This window comes from Schistocerca cancellata, chromosome 5 (assembly GCF_023864275.1).
Source record: "Schistocerca cancellata isolate TAMUIC-IGC-003103 chromosome 5, iqSchCanc2.1, whole genome shotgun sequence".
In the NCBI taxonomy this organism is placed as follows: domain Eukaryota; kingdom Metazoa; phylum Arthropoda; class Insecta; order Orthoptera; family Acrididae; genus Schistocerca; species Schistocerca cancellata.
Genome location: NC_064630.1, coordinates 739,213,900 through 739,232,903, shown reverse-complemented (window position 1 = coordinate 739,232,903; position 19,004 = coordinate 739,213,900). Strand labels below are relative to the sequence as shown.

The window sequence follows — 19,004 nt, the reverse complement described above, 5'->3', positions numbered from 1 at the left end:
CAACCAACGGCCGCCCCGCCAGGAAAGAGGGAAGGACGAAAGGATGTGGGTTTTAAGGGAGAGGGTAAGGAGTCATTCCAATCCCGGGAGCGGAAAGACTTACCTTAGGGGGAAAAAAGGACAGGTATACACTCGCACACACACACATATCCATCCGCACATACACAGACACAAGCAGACGTTTGTAAAGGCGAATTTGGTGCACAATTCGGTGATCTTCCCCTGAGACGGGTGGATGTGGTCGACCAGAACCTCGACAATGACTATTTTTGCCCTCATGTTCCCATGCAGTTCAATATCAGGTCAATGTCACATCCAAAAACCAAAAAAATCTGGGTACTGCACAATCCGACCAGCTGGGCAAATGGAGGGCTGCTATGAGGTCCCTTTCAAACTCTGTCAGGTGCCGCTGTCTCACAGTGAGAACACGGCATCTCTGTGTCTGTCCGCAGCTCGTGGACTAGTGGCTAGCATTGCTGTCTCTGGATCACGGGGTCCCGGGTTCGATTCCCAGCTGGGTTGGGATTTTCTCTGCCCAGGGATCATCATCATCATCATCATCATCATCATCATCATCCGTGACAGTTGCTAGATTGGACAGTGTAAAAAATTGGACTGTGTAAAAATTGGGACATTGTACGGGTGCTGATGAACACACAGTTGGGTGCCCTACAAACCAAACATCATCTCTGTGTCCTTCACAATAATCACTCCACATCTGATGGTGTTCACGCCCTTCATATACTCTACAAAGCCTGGCAACAACACTAAACACAAACAACACTAATGCTCTATGCTGGCCACTCTAACTGTTGTTTCTCCAATCCTCTACAGTTATTACCTTTTGCAGTGAATTATCACTAATAATGTAATAAAATAATACTAGATCTTTCTACCTACATATGTGTAATATGTCACATTTAATAACACAGAGTAACAGGTGCCAGCCAGGTGCCAGAGTAACAGGTGCCTTATTACAATATCTTCGGGTATTTCTAGAATTACTTTTACATCTTATGATTTCAGTCTGTTACGAACAATCTCCCCCCATGAACCATAGACCTTGCCGTTGGTGGGGAGGCTTGCGTGCCTCAGCGATACAGAAAGCAGTACCGTAGGTGCAACCACAACGGAGGGGTATCAGTTGAGAGGCCAGACAAACGTATGGTTTCTGAAGAGGAGCAGCAGCCTTTTCAGTAGTTGCAGGGGCAACAGTCTGGATGATTGACTGATCTGGCCTTGTAACACTAACCAAAACGGCCTTGCTGTGCTGGTACTGCGAACGGCTGAAAGCACGGGGAAACTACAGTCATAATTTTTTCCTGAGGGCATGCAGCTTTACTGCATGGTTAAATGATAATGGCGTCCTTTTTGGTAAAATATTCCGGAGGTAAAATAGTCCCCCATTTGGATCTCCAGGCGGGGCCTACTCAAGAGGACGTCGTTATCAGGAGAAAGAAAACTGACGTTCTACGGATTGGATCGTGGGATGTCAGATCCCTTAATTGGACAGGTAGGTTAGAAAATTTAAAAAGGGAAATGGATAGGTTAAAGTTAGATATAGTGGGAATTAGTGAAGTACGATGGCAGGAGGAACGAGACTTTTTGGTCAGGTGAATACAGGGTTATAAATACAAAATCAAATAGGGGTAATGCAGGAGTAGGTTTAATAATGAATAAAAGAATAGGAGTGCGGGTAAGCTACTACAAACAGCATAGTGAACGCATTATTGTGGCCAAGATAGACACGAAGCCCATGCCTTCTACAGTAGTACAAGTTTATATGCCAACTGGCTCTGCAGATGATGAAGAAATCAATGAAATGTATGATGAGATAAAAGAAATTATTCAGGTAGTGAAGGGAGACGAAAATTTTATAGTCATGGGTGACCGGAATTGAAGAGTAGGAACAGGGAGAGAAGGAAACATAGTGGGTGAATATGGATTGGGGCTCAGAAATGAAAGAGGAAGCCGCCTGGTAGAATTTTGCACAGAGCATAACTTAACCATAGCTAACACTTGGTTCAAGAATCATAAAAGAAGGTTGTATACATGGAAGAAGCCTGGAGATACTGACAGGTTTCAGATAGATTATATAATGGTAAGACAGAGATTTAGGAAACAGGTTTTAAATTGTAAGACATTTCCAGGGGCAGATGTCGACTCTGACCACAATCTATTGGTTATGAACTGTAGATTAAAACTGAAGAAACTGCAAAAAGGTGGGAATTTAAGGAGATGGGACCTGGATAAACTGAAAGAACCAGAGGTTGTACAGAGTTTCAGGGAGAGCTTAAGTGAACAATTGACAGGAATGGGGGAAAGAAATACAGTAGAAGAAGAATGGCTAGCTCTGAGGGATGAAGTAGTCAAGGCAGCAGAACATCAAGTAGGTAAAAAGACAAGGGCTAGTAGAAATCCTTGGGTAACAGAACAAATACTGAATTTAATTGATGAAAGGAGAAAATATAAAAACACAGTAAATGAAGCAGGCAAAAGGAATACAAATGTCTCAAAAGTGAGATCGACAGGAAGTGCAAAATGGCTAAGCAGGGATGGCTAGAGGACAAATGTAAGGATGTAGAGGCTGATCTCACTAAGGGTAAGATAGATACTGCCTACAGGAAAATTAAAGAGACCTTTGGAGAAAAGAGAGCCACTTGTATGAACATCATGAGCTCAGATGGAAACCCAGTTCTAAGCAAAGAAGGGAAAGCAGAAATGTGGAAGGAATATATAGAGGGTCTATACAAGGGCGATGTACTTGAGGACAATATTATGGAAATAGAAGAGGATGTAGATGAAGATGAAATGGGAGATACGATACAGTGTGAAGAGTTTGACAGAGCACTGAAAGACCGGAGTCGAAACAAGGCCCCGGGAGTAGACAACATTCCATTGGAACTACTGACGGCCTTGGGAGAGCCAGTCCTAACAAAACTCTACCATCTGATGAGCAAGATGTATGAGACAGGTGAAATACCCTCAGACTTCAAGAAGAATATAATAATTCCAATCCCAAAGAAAGCAGGTGTTGACAGATGTGAAAATTACCGAACAATCAGTTTAATAAGTCACAGCTGCAAAATACTAACACGAATACTCTACAGACGAATGGAAAAACTGGTAGAAGCCGACCTCGGGGAAGATCAGTTTGGATTCCGTAGAAATGTTGGAACACGTGAGGCAATACTGACCCTACGACTTATCTTGGAAGAAAGATTAAGGAAAGGCAAACATATGTTTCTAGCATTTGTAGACTTAGAGAAAGCTTTTGACAATGTTGACTGGAATACTCTCTTTCAAATTCTGAAGGTGGCAGTGGTAAAATACAGAGAAAGAAAGGCTATTTACAATTTGTACAGAAACCAGATGGCAATTATATGAGTCGAGGGGCATGAAAGGGAAGCAATGGTTGGGAAGGGAGTGAGACAGGGTTGTAGACTCCCCCCAATGTTATTCAATCTGTATACTGAGCAAGCAGTAAAGGAAACAAAAGAAAAATTCGGAGTAGGTATTAAAATCCATGGAGAAGAAATAAAAACTTTGAGGTTCGCCGACGACATTGTAATTCTGTCAGAGACAGCAGAGGACCTGGAAGAGCAGTTGATCGGAATGGACAGTGTCTTGAAAGGAGGATATAAGATGAACATCAACAAAAGCAAAACGAGGATAATGGAATGTAGTCGAATTAAGTCGGGCGATGCTGAGGGAATTAAATTAGGAAATGAGACATTTAAAGTAGTAAAGGAGTTTTGCTATTTGGGGAGCAAAATAACTGATGATGGTCGAAGTAGAGAGGATATAAAATGTAGACTGGCAATGGCAAGGAAAGCGTTTCTGAAGAAGAGAAATTTGTTAACATCGAGTATAGATTTAAGTGTCAGGAAGTCGTTTCTGAAAGTATTTGTATGGAGTGTAGCCATGTATGAAAGTGAAACATGTACGATAAATAGTTTGGACAAGAAGAGAATAGAAGCTTTCGAAATGTGGTGCTACAGAAGAATGCTGAAGATTAGATGGGTAGATCACATAACTAATGAAGAAGCACTGAATAAAATTGGGGAGAAGAGGAGTTTGTGGCACAACTTGACAAGAAGAAGGGACCGGTTGGTAGGACATGTTCTGAGGCATCAAGGGATCACCTATTTAGCATTGGAGGGCAGTGTGGAGGGTAAAAATCGTAGAGGGAGACCAAGAGATGAATACACTAAGCAGATTCAGAAGGATGTTGGTGGCAGTAGATACTGGGAGATGAAGAAGCTTGCACATGATAGAATAGCATGGAGAGCTGCATCAAACCGGTCTCAGGACTGAAGACCACAACAACAACAATCTGTTGAATTCCATTTGGCAACAGTTTGGAGCTGCTTCAAATGCTTGCTGGAAATCAAGAAACATGGTGTCATCCTGGCCACAACTATCAATTGCCCTCTCAATTCCACAGACAAAGAGAGTGAATTAAGTTTAATAACATCACTGTTTAAAAAAATTCATGTGCATTCCTACACCAGAGGTTTGTGTTCACTAAAGATCTACAATCATGCGTATGTGTTTAACAACCTTTCTTCAAAAGTACAATCCACTACATACAAACCAAATCTCTGCAGTAATGAATATGCCACCATCCTGCCATTCAGGCTATCCATGTGATGTATATACCAGTCATATAAATATGTTTAATTATTTGCATGTAGCTCACACAAGTCTGTCACTAATTTACCGTTAACAAGCAACCAATAATTATATTTTCACACTAATGGATATAATTGAGCCTTATTGCCAACATTACGATTTAATAATCTAAGGTATTTTTGGAAGGTGGCTATTAACAGCTGTCAAGTCTGTATAAAATACATTGTTGACCATCAGCTGCTTTATTACTTAAAACCCAAATATCAACCAGTTTCAGTCACAGACCATCTTCACAGATTAGAGTTAAATCAGCTTAAGCCACAACATCAAATCTGTCATCATTTAAAAAATGGTTACGTTTCATATGTAGAACATGCCATGAATTCCAGTTTACCCTAAAAAGTTGTGTGTGGTATACTGTTACTGGAATTCATGACATGCTCTACATACGAGACATGACCATTTTTTAAGTAATGACAGATGTGATGCTGTGGCTTGAAACTGTTTTAACCCTAATCTGTGAAGATGGTTTGTGATAAACTGGTTGGTATTTGAGTTTTAAACAAAAAAAAAGCAGCTGATGGTCAAACATCCATTTTATACATGAAAAGTTAAGCTACTACCATATAATTATTTGGATGAAGTCAAAGTTTTAATTACTGCCTTAACAAATAAAGTGATTACCTAAATTTTTTGTTTAATTTGATGCACATGTCTGCAGTCCTAGTACACACCAAAATTCCCGCACCATAGTACTGCAGCATGCTGTTCCAGGGCCACAACAATATGGAACATTCCATTCCACTGAGACTCTAATTTATCAAAGAGCTCTGCCATTTTCTTTTAGCTCCCCTAGTAGTGTGGTGTGTTATGGTGGCACAAGGATTTTACAATGTGTACTGTGACTGCAGATATGAAATGTTAGGATCTAACTTCATTTCTTGATGTGATACTTAAAACTTCATGGTTACCCATTGTAAACCAACTACAAAGAATACTTCATTATACTGAGCTTTGCAAATTCTGAAAATCAGTTTGAGCATTTTGTCATTACGATACTTTTAGCATCAGTGACTCAATTCATTTATTCTGATTACCAAAGCAAAAAGAGAAGCGACATGCACAAAATGAAAACAATATGCATATAAGACGGGGAAATATTTGAAGTATGCCTATAGACATGCAGTCCGAAAAGAAGGCAGCATAAAAAGTAATTAAATCAGATATCAATCGACATTTAGATAGAACTAATTCTATACACATAGCCCTCAATCACAGACAAGGTTATATATCTCTTAACTTAATTAACTGATGCACAATACTATGCAGCATAAACTGCCCAGGAAATATGTATACTTGCAGTATTGTTTTCTAATAACAGATCAGCTGGAAGAGTGTCTTTCTTTGTGAAAAGTGCTGAGAAATACAGGACCTCCTTAGGACACCGTAATACCTACAGCCACCCCTGCTCACGGAGGATTATTTCCTAACAATCTGATATGAAAGGTACACTCTGAGAAAACTATGTATATATGTACTTACAGAGGAAGTTTTTGTTCAACAGGTTTTTGTTCATCTTCCTGCACCATTATTTGCAGAATATGTGCAGCTCGTTCCTCATCATAATCTACACTGTCCAGTGCTATTGTAATAACACGCTCTGGTACAGACTGATACTGTTCTTGCAGTCGTCCCTTCACTGTACATGAAAAAGAAAAAATAGCTGCATGGTACAATACCTCTATCTTTTCAGTAAGGATTACTCTTATTTGTTAATAATTTATTTCATAATATGTAAAACTGTGTATCACTGGTTATTAAAGTTATTATCTGACACTATTACTCCACCTCAGGACAACACACACACACACACACACACACACACACACACACACACACACACACACACACACTATCTATTAGTACTTAATGGCATATATTCGGTATGCTTATGAGGCATGATCACTGTGAGGCCATAGAGTCTACAATCGGTATGCCTATCAGGCAAGATTACTGTGAGCACTGAGATAATCAATTTCTCCAACGCGCCAGATTGAAGATACCTGTTTTATAAAACACCATGTTCTGCCGTTTGAAGAAGTCTGTAACTGCCTGCTCCACATCCTCGCCTGTCAGGAATCATCCAACCATTCGAGGCCATTTTTAAGGGACTGAAGGCGTGATATTCGCAAGGGGAGGTATCAAGACTACAGGATGGGTGCTCAAGTGTCTCCCATTTGAGTGTCTCAATTGAGGCTCTGTCTCAGATTGACTGATGTCTTGTGCTGAATCACTTGCAGCATGGAACTTGGCATGTTTCCACAATGATGGTTTTTGATGGAACTCTGCCCCATACACATTTTTCATTCTCCGATGGATGTCTACCAGTTACTGTTCTTCGACAGTCAAAAATGTGTAACAAAATATTGGTCATACTTGTACGTATTTGGTAATAATGTAACCACAGTTCATGTTTCCTCATTTGCGGCCTACACATCGGAAGACACAAATACCACACCAATCACTTGCCTACATGTCGGTGCTTCTATACCCTCATCAGAGTTACGCTAGGCTGTATATACACTGCAGCAATGCCCTCAAATGAAAACTTTCTGAATACCCCTTATACATATCAAATGCCCCAACTTTTACGACATATTTTGGACAAATAAGAAACAACAATCTGCTATTTACACATGCTCTCAACACAAATCTGAATTTCAAAATGCAATAATTAAACTCCTGATGCATTTTGAAAAAGCTTACTTTTTTGTTTCTCTTCAATACTCTTCATGCGTGGAGGTGGTGTTGGGGTGGCAGCCTGTGGTTCAGCTGCCTTCTGCTCATCCTCTTTCTGGCGGAGTGTAAGGCGTGGAGGTGGTGTGTCCCTTTTTTCAAACCCCATAGCAAGAAGTTTCTCTGATGCCTTCTGTACATTGTTTTCTGAGTTGCTTAAAATATCAAGCAGCACTGTTTCTTCTGCTTTTGGAAATACACTCTTCAGGTACCTGTTAACGCAAATTCTATCACAAATTGAGAATAAAGAAAAAGAAAACAGTGAACAGGGAGGAGGACATAAAATGTATATTCCCAAGTTGTAACGCCCAGCTGACTACCTCTTTTGACATATACTGAACCCTGCATTACACATGTTGAGTAACCACTACTGCCAAACTGATAGCCATGAACCACACACATTCAACAGATAGCACCATACGAGCAAAATACAGTATCTAAATTTCTTTTAACGATACCATTAATACTGAATTACAGTACTTTTAATTTGTTACAGCCCACACTAAATGCCTTTACTGAACTGTTAATACAACAAACATTGCATGAACATATACACTTTCCAAAGACATTCATATTCTAAAAGACTATTTCCTGCATTCGTTTTTTTCCCCCCCTCCTCAGGATGTTGAATAAGAAGCAGATCACAAACAATATTGTATAATAGTTGAAATAATATGGGGGTTTACTGATACAGAGTCACACTCTGAATGACAAAAGATAGCACTGAAATTGAAAACAATCACCAGTTTGTGATTCTATATTTGTCAGTAATGGTAGAATAAACATAATTCAACAATTATTTTCAAATTAAATATATCTTTAAACAAGGTACATAAACATAATAAAAAGAGCTTTTAAAAAATTCACGCAGACAAAAGTTCAAAAGATTTGTTCTTACACACAATTTACAACAAATTGATCTTACATACACGCAGTTCACAAGAATGTCAGCATTAGCTTTCTTTTCATGTACAATTTGTATACTTCACCTTGAATGCATGCGTACACTGAGCTACCTTTAGCACTGCATTACTCCCTGATAAGCCTGTTTGTACCTTATAGATATTTAATTTTTGTTCCAAAATCTTCAATGTCATTTGAAGTTATTACCAATATAGCTCAGTTATCAGTTTTTATTACCTCATGTTCAATCTTCTCATGCTCTTTAATTCTACATTTACATTTACATTCCAGAAGCTACCTTACAGTGTGCAGTGGAGGGTACTTTGTGTACCACCGCCACTTGCCCCTTTTCCCATTCCTCACAAATGGTTCGCAGGAAGAACTTGTTGCGACTCGCCGATCATTCAAAGTGCCGCCGCGCAATTACGCGCCGCATAAGCGGCCAGCTGAGCAGTGGCCGCTAGACTGGGACTCAGTGCTCATTCGAATGCTAACGTGTACACATGTCTTGCTTGTCAACTTACTCTGTGACTTATATGTGTTGTGTCGTTCTGAAATATATGTGTTAAACTTGACGTTATAACAGAACTATTCCTGGTAAGCCCTCAGCATGTACTTGAATCTCTTTAATTTTACCTTCATGGTCTTTCTGCAGACTATATATAGAAGGAATCAATATACTGGTTGCCTCTTCCAGGACATACATTCTTGGAACTTTTAACATTAACCCACATGGTGATGCAGTACGCCTATCTTGCAGCATCTGTCATCCGATGATATCCCGTATGTGCTCGATTAGAGACAGATCTGGTGACAGAGGAGGCCAAGGCAACAAGTTGACATTGTGTGGGGAATGTTGGGTTACAAAAGCGATATGTGGCCAAGCATTGTCCTGTTGGAAAACACCCCCTGGAATGCTGTTTGTGAATGGTAGCAAAACAGGTCGAATCACCAGGTTGACCAACAAATTCGCAGTCAGGGTGCATGGGATAACCACCACCATGATGCTTTCACATTCACAACATGTACCAGCTCTTCTTCACGATTTTTCTATTTCCTCTGTGAATCCTATCCGGTACGGATCCTTTCTTTTTTTTTAGGGCGCAAAACTGCTATGGTCATTAGCGTCCGGTCAGGGACTTAAGAAACAGTAAAAAACCGAAAAGGAAACCGGCAGCAATGGGAACGAAAGTCATAAAAGTGGAGAAACTAAAAACAGAAGGAAGGCTTAAAAATCCTCTACAGAAGGGGTTGGTTGTCCCCAAAAAAAGCTTCAAATGACTGACGTCATTTCACTGGCACTAATAAACGCGAGAATGAGATCGGCTGAGTGCGTGTCATCTCCTAAAATCGACGATATATCAGGCGACAGCTGTAGACGGGAGCGTAACGGATTAAAATAGGGGCACTCAATTAAAAGGTGTCTTACCGTCCACAGCTGAGAGCAGTGGGGACAGAGTGGGGGAGGATCGCCGCTTAAAAGATGTCGATGGCTAAAAAGACAGTGCCCTATCCGGAGTCTAGTTAAAATTACCTCCTCCCGACGACGCGTTCGGGAGGAAGAGGTCCAAGCACAAGGAAGAGCTTTCACGTCCCGCAATTTATTATGGGGAAGTGTCGACCAATGTGCGTGCCATAAAAGAACAACACGACGACATAAAACGCTCCGTAGATCGGCGAAGGGAAGCGATTGAATAGCTGGCCGAAGAAGAGAGACTGCAGCCTTGGCTGCTATATCGGCCGCCTCATTCCCACAGATACCAACGTGTCCCGGGAGCCAGAGGAAGGCCACCGAGACGCCCCCCAGGTGGAGCAAGTGCAGACAGTCCTGAATCCGGTGGACCAGAGGGTGCACAGGATAAAGAGCTTGGAGACCGAGGTGAGAGCTGAGAGAATCTGAGCAGATAACGTACTGTATCCGCTGATGGCGGCGGATGTAGTGGACAGCATGGAGAACAGCGTAAAGCTCTGCAGTATGAACCGAACAATGGTCGGGAAGCCGAAAGTGATTTGGGGTGTTGCCAACAATATAGGCACTCCCTACACCTAACGATGTTTTCGAGCCATCGGTGTAAATAAATGTGGCTTCCTTCATTTATGCACATAGAGCAGCAAATGCCCGACGATAAACAAGTAAAGGGGTACCATCCATGGGAAATTGACAAAGGTCACGGAGCAGGCAGATCCGGGGACGCAGCCAAGGCGGTGCTGTACCCCAAGTTGTCAAGAAGGTTTTAGGAAAGCGGAAGGAAAGAGAATGGAGCAGTTGACGGAAGCGGACTCCCGGTGGTAGTAGGGAGGAGGGGCGGCCTGCGTACCCTACATCAAAGGAGGCATCGAAAAAGATGTCATGGGCTGGATTAGCAGGCATGGAAGACAGATGGCTAGCATAACGACTCAGAAGGACTGCTCGCTGATTGGACAGCGGAGGTTCAGCAGTCTCAGCATAAAGGCTTTCCACAGGGCTGGTGTAAAAAGCTCCAGACACTAAACGTAATCCATGGTGGTGGATAAGAGTCGAGACGCCGAAGAATATACGGCCGAGCAGAGGAGTAGACTATGCTTCCATAGTCCAATTTCGAGCGCACTAAGGCGTGATAGAGGTGGAGAAGGACCACTCAGTCTGCTCCCCAGGAGGTACCATTCAGGACACGGAGGGTGTTGAGGGATCGCAGACAGCGAGCCGAAAGATAGGAAACGTGGGAGGACCAGCATAGTTTTCTGTCAAACATAAGACCCAAGAATTTAGCGACGTCCGAAAATGGAAGGTTGACAGGTCCTAGATGTAAGGAGGGTGGAAGAAACTCCTTACGTCGCCAAAAATTAACACAAACGGTCTTACTGGGAGAAAAGCGGAAGCCGGTTTCGATGCTCGAAGAGTGGAGGCGATCGAGACATCCTTGAAGACGTCGTTCAAGAAGGCTGGTCCGCTGAGAGCTGTAGCAGATCGCAAAATCGTCCACAAAGAGGGAGCCCGAGACATCAGGAAGGAGACAATCCATAATTCGATTTATGGCAATGGCAAACAGTACAACACTCAGCACAGAGCCCTGGGGTACCCCGTTTTCTTGGGAGAAAGTACGGGAGAGAGTAGTGTTCAGCCGCACCCTAAATATGCGCTCTGCCATAAATTCGCGAAGAAAAAGGGGCAGCTGACCTCGAAAGCCCCAAGAGAACAGTGTGCGGAGGATGCCTGTCCTCCAACAGGTATCGTATGCTCTCTCCAGATCAAAAAATATTGCTACTGTTTGGCGTTTCCGAAGAAAATTGTTCATGATGTAAGTGGAGAGAGCAACAAGATGGTCAACTGCAGAACGATGCTTTCGGAATCCGCATTGGGCAGTTGTTAAAAGGCTGTGGGATTCCAGCCACCAAGCTAAACGGTAATTCACCATACGCTCCAAAACCTTACAGACACTACTCGTGAGAGAAATGGGGCGATAGCTAGAGGGGAGATGTTTGTCCTTTCCAGGTTTCGGAACAAGAACGACGATAGCTTCCCGCCATCGTCTGGGAAAAGCACTGTCGGTCCAAATTCGATTATAAAGGCGAAGGAGGTAATGCAGACTATGTGTTGATAAATGCAGCAACATTTGGATGTGGATACCATCCGGTCCTGGGGTGGAGGAGCGAGAAGAAGAGAGTGCATGTTGGAGTTCCCACATGGAGAAAACAGTATTGTAGCTTTCGCGATTTTGAGAGGAGAAAGCAAGATGCTGCACTTCCGCTGCACGTTTCTTTGGGAGAAACTCTGGCGGGTAATTTGAAGAGCTCGAAATCTCAGCGAAGTGCTGACCCAATGAGTTAGAAATTGCGACGGGGTCCACTAATGTATCATGCGGGACAGTGAGCCCAGAGACTGGGGAGAAACTAGTTGCGCCTGAGAACCGTCGAAGCCGACTCCAAACTTCCAAGGAGGGGAGTGAAGGTTTTAAATGAGCTAATAAAGAATTTCCAGCTTGCCTTCTTGCTATCGCGGATGACACGACGGCATCGCGCACGGAACTGCTTATAGCGGATACAGTTGGCCAAAGTAGGATGGTGGCGGAAAACGCGAAGAGCACGTCGCTGCTCACGTATTGCGTCATGGCATGCCTCGTTCCACCAAGGAACTGGGGGGCGCCGGGGCAATTCGGAGGTGCGTGGTATTGAACGTTCCACAGCTGTAAGAATAACGTCTGTAATATGAGTGACCTCATCGTCGACGCTAGGAAAGTGACGGTCATCGAATGTCGCTAGAGACGAAAAAAGTGTCCAATCGGCTTGGGCAAACTTCCAGCGTCGCGGGCGCATATATGGCAGTTGAGGCTGCAGTCTAAGGACACATGGAAAGTGGTCACTCGAGTGCGTATAATCAAGGACGAACCATTCGAAGCGCCGAGCTAGCGGAACAGTACCGACCGCAAGGTCCAAATGAGATAAATTTGTCGTGGAGGCAGACAAAAATGTAGGGACCCTAGTGTTGAGGCAAACTAGATCCGCTTGGTGGAAGATGTCTAGCAATAGTGAGCCACGTGGACAAGGATGTGGAGATCCCCAAAGCGGGTGGTGGGCACTGAAGTCCCCAACCAGCAAATAGGGGGGTGGAAGCTGACCAAGAAGATGAAGGAGATCAGCTCGTGCCATTGGTGTTGACGATGGAATGTATACTGTACAAAGAGAGAACGTGTATCCAGAAAGGGAAAGACGGACGGCGACAGCTTGGAAGGAAGTGTTTAAGTCGATTGGGTGATAATGGAGAGTATCATGGAGAAGAATCATGAGTCCTCCATGGGCTGGAGTGCCTTCAACAGAGGGGAGATCAAATCGGACGGACTGAAAATGGGGGAGAACAAAGCGGTCATGGGGACACAGCTTTGTTTCCTGAAGACAGAAGATGACCGGCGAGTAGGATCGTAAGAGGATAGACAATTCATCCCTATTGGCTCAAATGCCGCGGATATTCCAGTGGACAATAGACATAGGGTGAACAGAAAATGGAGGAATGTGACCAAGGGTGCTGTCAACTCAACGACTGCTCAGAGCTTGCGACCAACAGCATGGAATGGCATTCAGCCGAAGGCAGAAGATCCTGATCCATAGGTTGTTCAGGAGCAGCTCCTGCCACCAGTGATCAACCGGTTGATCGGCCGCCAGCATTGCGCCTCGGCGACACAGAAGACGGCCGAGGGCAATTGCCGCCAGGTGGTGCTGTAGATGGGACACGCCTTGGCGGAGAAGGAGATGAACTGGGTTTCTTGGTAGCCTTCTTGGAAATATGATGTTTAGATGAAGGAGGAACCGACGGTTGTGAAGTTGGGGTACGTAAAAAATCTTCACGAGTATGCTCTTTTTTCGAAGTCTTGGTGTCTGACTTTTGGGCTCGAGATTTAGCAGAACCCGATGAAGGGTGAGCCATAGAGTGGACAGGCGAAAGTGGTGAGGTTGAACGGTCAATCTTTGCGCTGGCCGATCTGATGATCGTGGGACTAAAGGTGAGGTCGCAAATCTGTGTGGCCGCCTCCTTTGTTGGCCGAGGAGAAGCAAGGACAGTGCTGTATTTTCCTGTCTGAGGCACGGTGGGTTGTCGACTGGCGAATAATTTTCGAGCAGCGAAGGTCGACACCTTTTCCTTCACTCTGATTTCCTGGATGAGCTTTTCGTCCTTAAAAACGGGGCAATCTCGAGAGGAAGCAGCGTGGTCACCCATACAGTTGATGCAGCGAGGGGAGGGAGGTGGACAAGCATCCTCATGGGCAAACTTGCCACACGTAACACATTTGGCTGGATTGGAACAGGACTGGGTGGTGTGATTGAACCGCTGACACCGATAGCAACGCGTAGGGTTTGGGATGTAAGGGCGGACGGAAATTATCTCATAGCCTGCTTTGATTTTCGATGGGAGTTGAACTTTGTCAAATGTCAAGAAGACAGTGCAGGTTGGAATGATGTTCGTGTCAACCCTTTTCATAACTCTATGAACAGCCGTTACGCCCTGGTCAGACATGTAGTGCTGAATTTCTTCATCAGACAATCCATCGAGGGAGCGTGTATATACGACTCCACGTGGGGAATTTAAAGTGCGGTGCGCTTCAACCCGGACAGGGAAGGTGTGGAGCAGTGAAGTACGCAGCAATTTTTGTGCCTGGAGGGCACTGACTGTTTCTAATAACAAGGTGCCATTCCGTAATCTGGAACAAGACTTTACAGGACCTGCAATTGCGTCGACACCTTTCTGAATAACGAAAGGGTTGACCGTGGAGAAGTCGTGACCTTCGTCAGACTGAGAAACAACAAGGAACTGTGGCAACGAAGGAAGAACTGTCTGTGGCTGAGACTCAGTGAACTTACGCTTGTGAGCAGACATAGTGGAAGGTGAGGAAACCATTGCGGAAGAATCCCCCATGATTACCGGCATCTCCGATGGCGCGCTCCTCCCTTGTGGGGGCCCTTTCTGAGGGCACTCCCGCCTTAGGTGATTGTTCACACCTCAGGTCACACCTCCCGACAAACGGATGGAGGGACCAATCGGCACTTTCGGAAGGTATCAGCTCGGGTAATCACCCCTCCCTGGGCCTAGCCGTTACCAGGGGGTACGTATGTGTCCTACCTGTCTACCCGGGGCGGGGAATTACGCGTTACCCCGTCACCGGCTACGCACAAAAATGCGTGCGGCGGCCTTCAGACACGCACAGGGAGGAAGAAAGAGAAAGGGAAAGGAAAGAAGAGAGGTCTCAAACGCCGTAGCGGAGAAAAGGGTAAGGAGAAGAGGTAAGGAAAAGAGAAGGACAAAGGAAGGAAGAAGACATACAAGCAAAGAAGGCGAAGAATGCGTTACATTTACGAGCGTCCGTCTCCGGACGTAGGCACAAAACATACTCCCAGATGGGGAGAAAGGGAAGGAAAGAGCCAGAGGTGAGGGGAGGAGGGGCGAAGATGGGGGACGGGGAAGGATGCGGAAAGGGAAGGTATGCAGCCCGGAAAGGAAGGAAGGCCACATTAGCTCGGGGTCCCGTGCTCGCTACGCACATATCCACAAAAGAGTTGTGGACCCCCTGGGGGGCCGGTACGGATCTGAAACTGACAAGCAATATGCAAGTATTGGGAATGAATTTTCCACTTTGTAGCAGGGTGTGTGCGCGCTGATAAGAAACTTCCTGGCAGATTAAAAATGTGTGCCAGGTCTGGGACCTAGGCTATGGCTAATCCATCTCTCCACAATATCATTTCTTCCAGAAGTACTAGTCTTGCAAGTTTGGAAGGTGAGAGACGAAGTACTGGCGGAAGTAAAACTGTAAACAGTGGGTCATGAGTCATGCTTGGGTAGCTCAGTTGGAAGAGCACTTGCACATTAAAGGCAAAGGTATCAGATTAGAGTCCTGGTTTGGCACAGGAAATACGCAAGTATTGGTTGAACAAGAGTTTAGTAAGCGACTTCCTTTGTTAATTGACTACACTTTCTGAGGATTCTTCCAATGAATCTCTGTTTGGCATCTGCCTTACCTGCGAATAATTTTATGTGGTTGTCCCAAATCAAACTGCTCCACAGCCATGCTCCTAGATATTTTATGGGTGTAATACTTCCAGTGATTTTTCTACAATTGTGTACTCATACAACAAAGGGTCTTTCTTTCTATCTATCTATTCATGATACACTGGCAGAAAAAAATCACAACACCTAGAAGCCGTTGTGTCACATAAATGAAAGTTGGTATACAGGGTGTTATAAAAAGGTACGGCCAAACTTTCAGGAAACATTCCTCACACACAAATAAAGAAAAGATGTTATGTGGACATGTGGCCAGAAACGCTTAATTTCCATGTTTATTTTGAGGTTCCACTGCCACTCACTGTACCTATCGTCAATTCTCTACAGGTCTTCCTGCATTTTGTTATGATTTTCTAGCATTGCGACTTCTATGTATAGAACAGCACCATCTGTAAAAAGCCTCAGGGAATTTCCAAAGCTACACGCTGTGTAATTTGTATATACTACGACAAGTAATGGTCCTGCAATACCCTCGCTTAGGGGGTGCCCAAAGTTAATTTTAAGTCTAAAGCTTTCTCTTCATGGAGAATGAGATGCTGTGTTCTGTTAGCTAGAAACTCTTCACTCCCCTCACACAGCTGATTTGATATTCTTAAGCTTGTATTTTGTTCATTAGGCAGCAGCATTACTGTATTGAATGCCTTCCAGGAGTCAATTTGGATCACCAAACAATTGTCAGGTTCAATTAACTTGGGGGGGGGGGAGGGGGGGGGGAAATATTTTTAATGGCACTACACGGTACTCAACAGCATGTAGGTGGGAAAACAATGGAGGCAGTTTTTATGTTCAGTTATCTCGAGTCCCAGATTCCTGCTGATTATGACTGCAGCAATGAAATCAACACATTCTTGTTACTTGGTATGAAGACATCGTCCAAGTTTGATACTCTTTTAAGGAGCAGAGACATAGTTTAACAATAAATATTTTTGTAGTGAGGGCTATGGACTTTCAAGTTGTGATGCACAGACGTGAGACCTGGACTGTAAAGAAAGGCTGAACAACGTAGAATAGACTCCTATGAATTGTGTGTTGGAGGGAATTCTGAGTGCCATAGCCTGCAAAGAGAACAAATAGGTCAGTATTACAGGAAATAAAACCTGACTGCTCTTTAGAAGGTCCAATACTGAAACAAAACTAACCTACTTTGGGCACATTATGAGAAGACATGATTCGATGAAACAGACCCTAAACACTGGGGGAGATCAAAATTATACAAACAGAAAGAGGGAGGGCTAGGATGAGTGGACTGATGGCATCAAAAAAGTAATGGACTGCAGTATGGAAAATCTACAGGCAATAGTACAGGACAGGAGAAATTTGTAAGCTTTAGATCATAAAGTCATGGAGAGTCAGAATCAGCTAAACAATGTGTGTGTGTATGTGGGCGGGTGGGTGGGGAGGGAGGGGGGTGAGAGAGAGAGAGAGAGAGAGAGAGAGAGAGAGAGAGAGAGAGAGAGAGATCTACTACTTCTTGCATCTCATGGACATGAACAGCATGCTCGGTTTCACAAAATCACTGTTTTTGAAACCCATTACTAAAGGAGATTTTCTACAGAAATATTGTAACATGAAAGAATAAAATATGTTCCAAAATTGCACAGCAAATCAACATCAGGGATTGCGCCTTTAGTTTTGTGCATCTGTTCGATGATACTTCTTGAAAACAGGAATGACTGTGATTTTTCAAATCATTAAGAACAACTTCGCTCCTCCCCCCGACCTATGGTACACTGTTGCTACAAGAGGCACAATTTCTTTGGCATATTCTATGTAAATCATACTATTATCCCATTAGGTCCAGCAGCCGTTCTTCTGTTGAGAAATTTCAGTTGCCTTTCTACCCTAAGGTCACTCATTTTGACATCTTTCATTCTGATGTTTGTGCACCAATTAAAAGAAATTATAAAATTACATGTAATTATAATAGCATAATACAATACTACAGATAACATTACTGTAATTATCCCACTATGTAGATTATTTTAATTCTGACAGCTTTCATGCAAATACATTAGGTGACATTCAAACAGGTAATTGTTCAAACTCAAATTGTTTTAAATAGAGAGCATACACTGCTCTAACCTGTCTGTAAATAGCTAACACCCAGTAGATGGAATTTTTATTGTGGTGTAATTCATACCAGTCAGACTGGATAGAGTCCTCAGTCTTTTAACCTAAGACAGCAAAATCAAGATACACTAAATTTAATACTGAATATACTTAAGCTATTCCTAAAAAATCTACATGTGTGAGTAATTGTAACCAACAACGGAAAATCTGTTGAAGATTGTATTAATTCCGTAAACCTAAATGCCCTATCCAGGACAATTTTTCAATGCTGAAACAAATGTTTCAATTATTCTACGAATTAAAGCTGCTGTAATAATAGTGAATTACTACAGCACTGGACAGCTTTGCAGTGTGTCTTACCATACATACCTCGTGGTGATTAAAGTGAAATTATTTAGAAAAAGCTATGCTGGCCAATACAAATCCTACTCAACATTCTACTGCAGGGTGTAATAAAAAAAACATCCTGAATTCCCCAGGTAAAGAACATACTTTATCCCAGGTGACAATACACTATATCCTAGATGAAAGCACATTTTTTTCTGTGTTAAGTGAGATACTTTCCACTGGAGTTGTAAAATTTATCAATCTTTTGAATGGTAAAGGTTTTATACACCAGCATAGTCTTTCCCGATTCTTTAGAAAACGAAGCTTAGCAAAGAACAATGCACTTCAGAAACGTATTTGATGCATGGTGACATGTACACTGCATATTTCTTTATTACGAAAGTGTAAATATGAATTCCACCATACAGCACAGTAGCTACTGAAGCACTGTAATTTTATCTGTGTTGTGCAATGGCTTTTGTCAGCCACTCGTTGCTGATGTCACACATGATCTCGCCAGCCAATGACAACAGATTTCCAGAGCATAGTACATGCAATGTACTCAGCCAATAGTGACATCACCGTTAAGTAATGAAAACATACAAATTCTACATGTTAACAGTTTTAATTAATATACATACAATATAGCTACAAGAAAAGCAACGCTTTCTCTAATAATATTGGTCATCAAAGTCACAAGGACTTAAGTCCAGGGAATATGGTGGATGGTACAGTACTTCCCAAT

General features: G+C 43.1%; 1 protein-coding gene across 2 annotated transcripts in view; it reads right to left on the bottom strand.

Annotated features, from left to right (window-relative positions):
- LOC126187315 (uncharacterized) overlaps positions 1-19,004 on the bottom strand; it is a 187,787-nt gene that overhangs the window by 40,240 nt on the left and 128,543 nt on the right. For both annotated transcript variants that reach the window (XM_049928318.1, XM_049928319.1), the window contains 2 exons: positions 7,402-7,643; positions 6,178-6,334 (listed from right to left, as the gene is read on the bottom strand). In XM_049928318.1, coding sequence (XP_049784275.1) covers positions 6,178-6,334; positions 7,402-7,643 — 399 coding nt within the window. The remainder of the gene's footprint in view (positions 1-6,177; positions 6,335-7,401; positions 7,644-19,004) is intronic.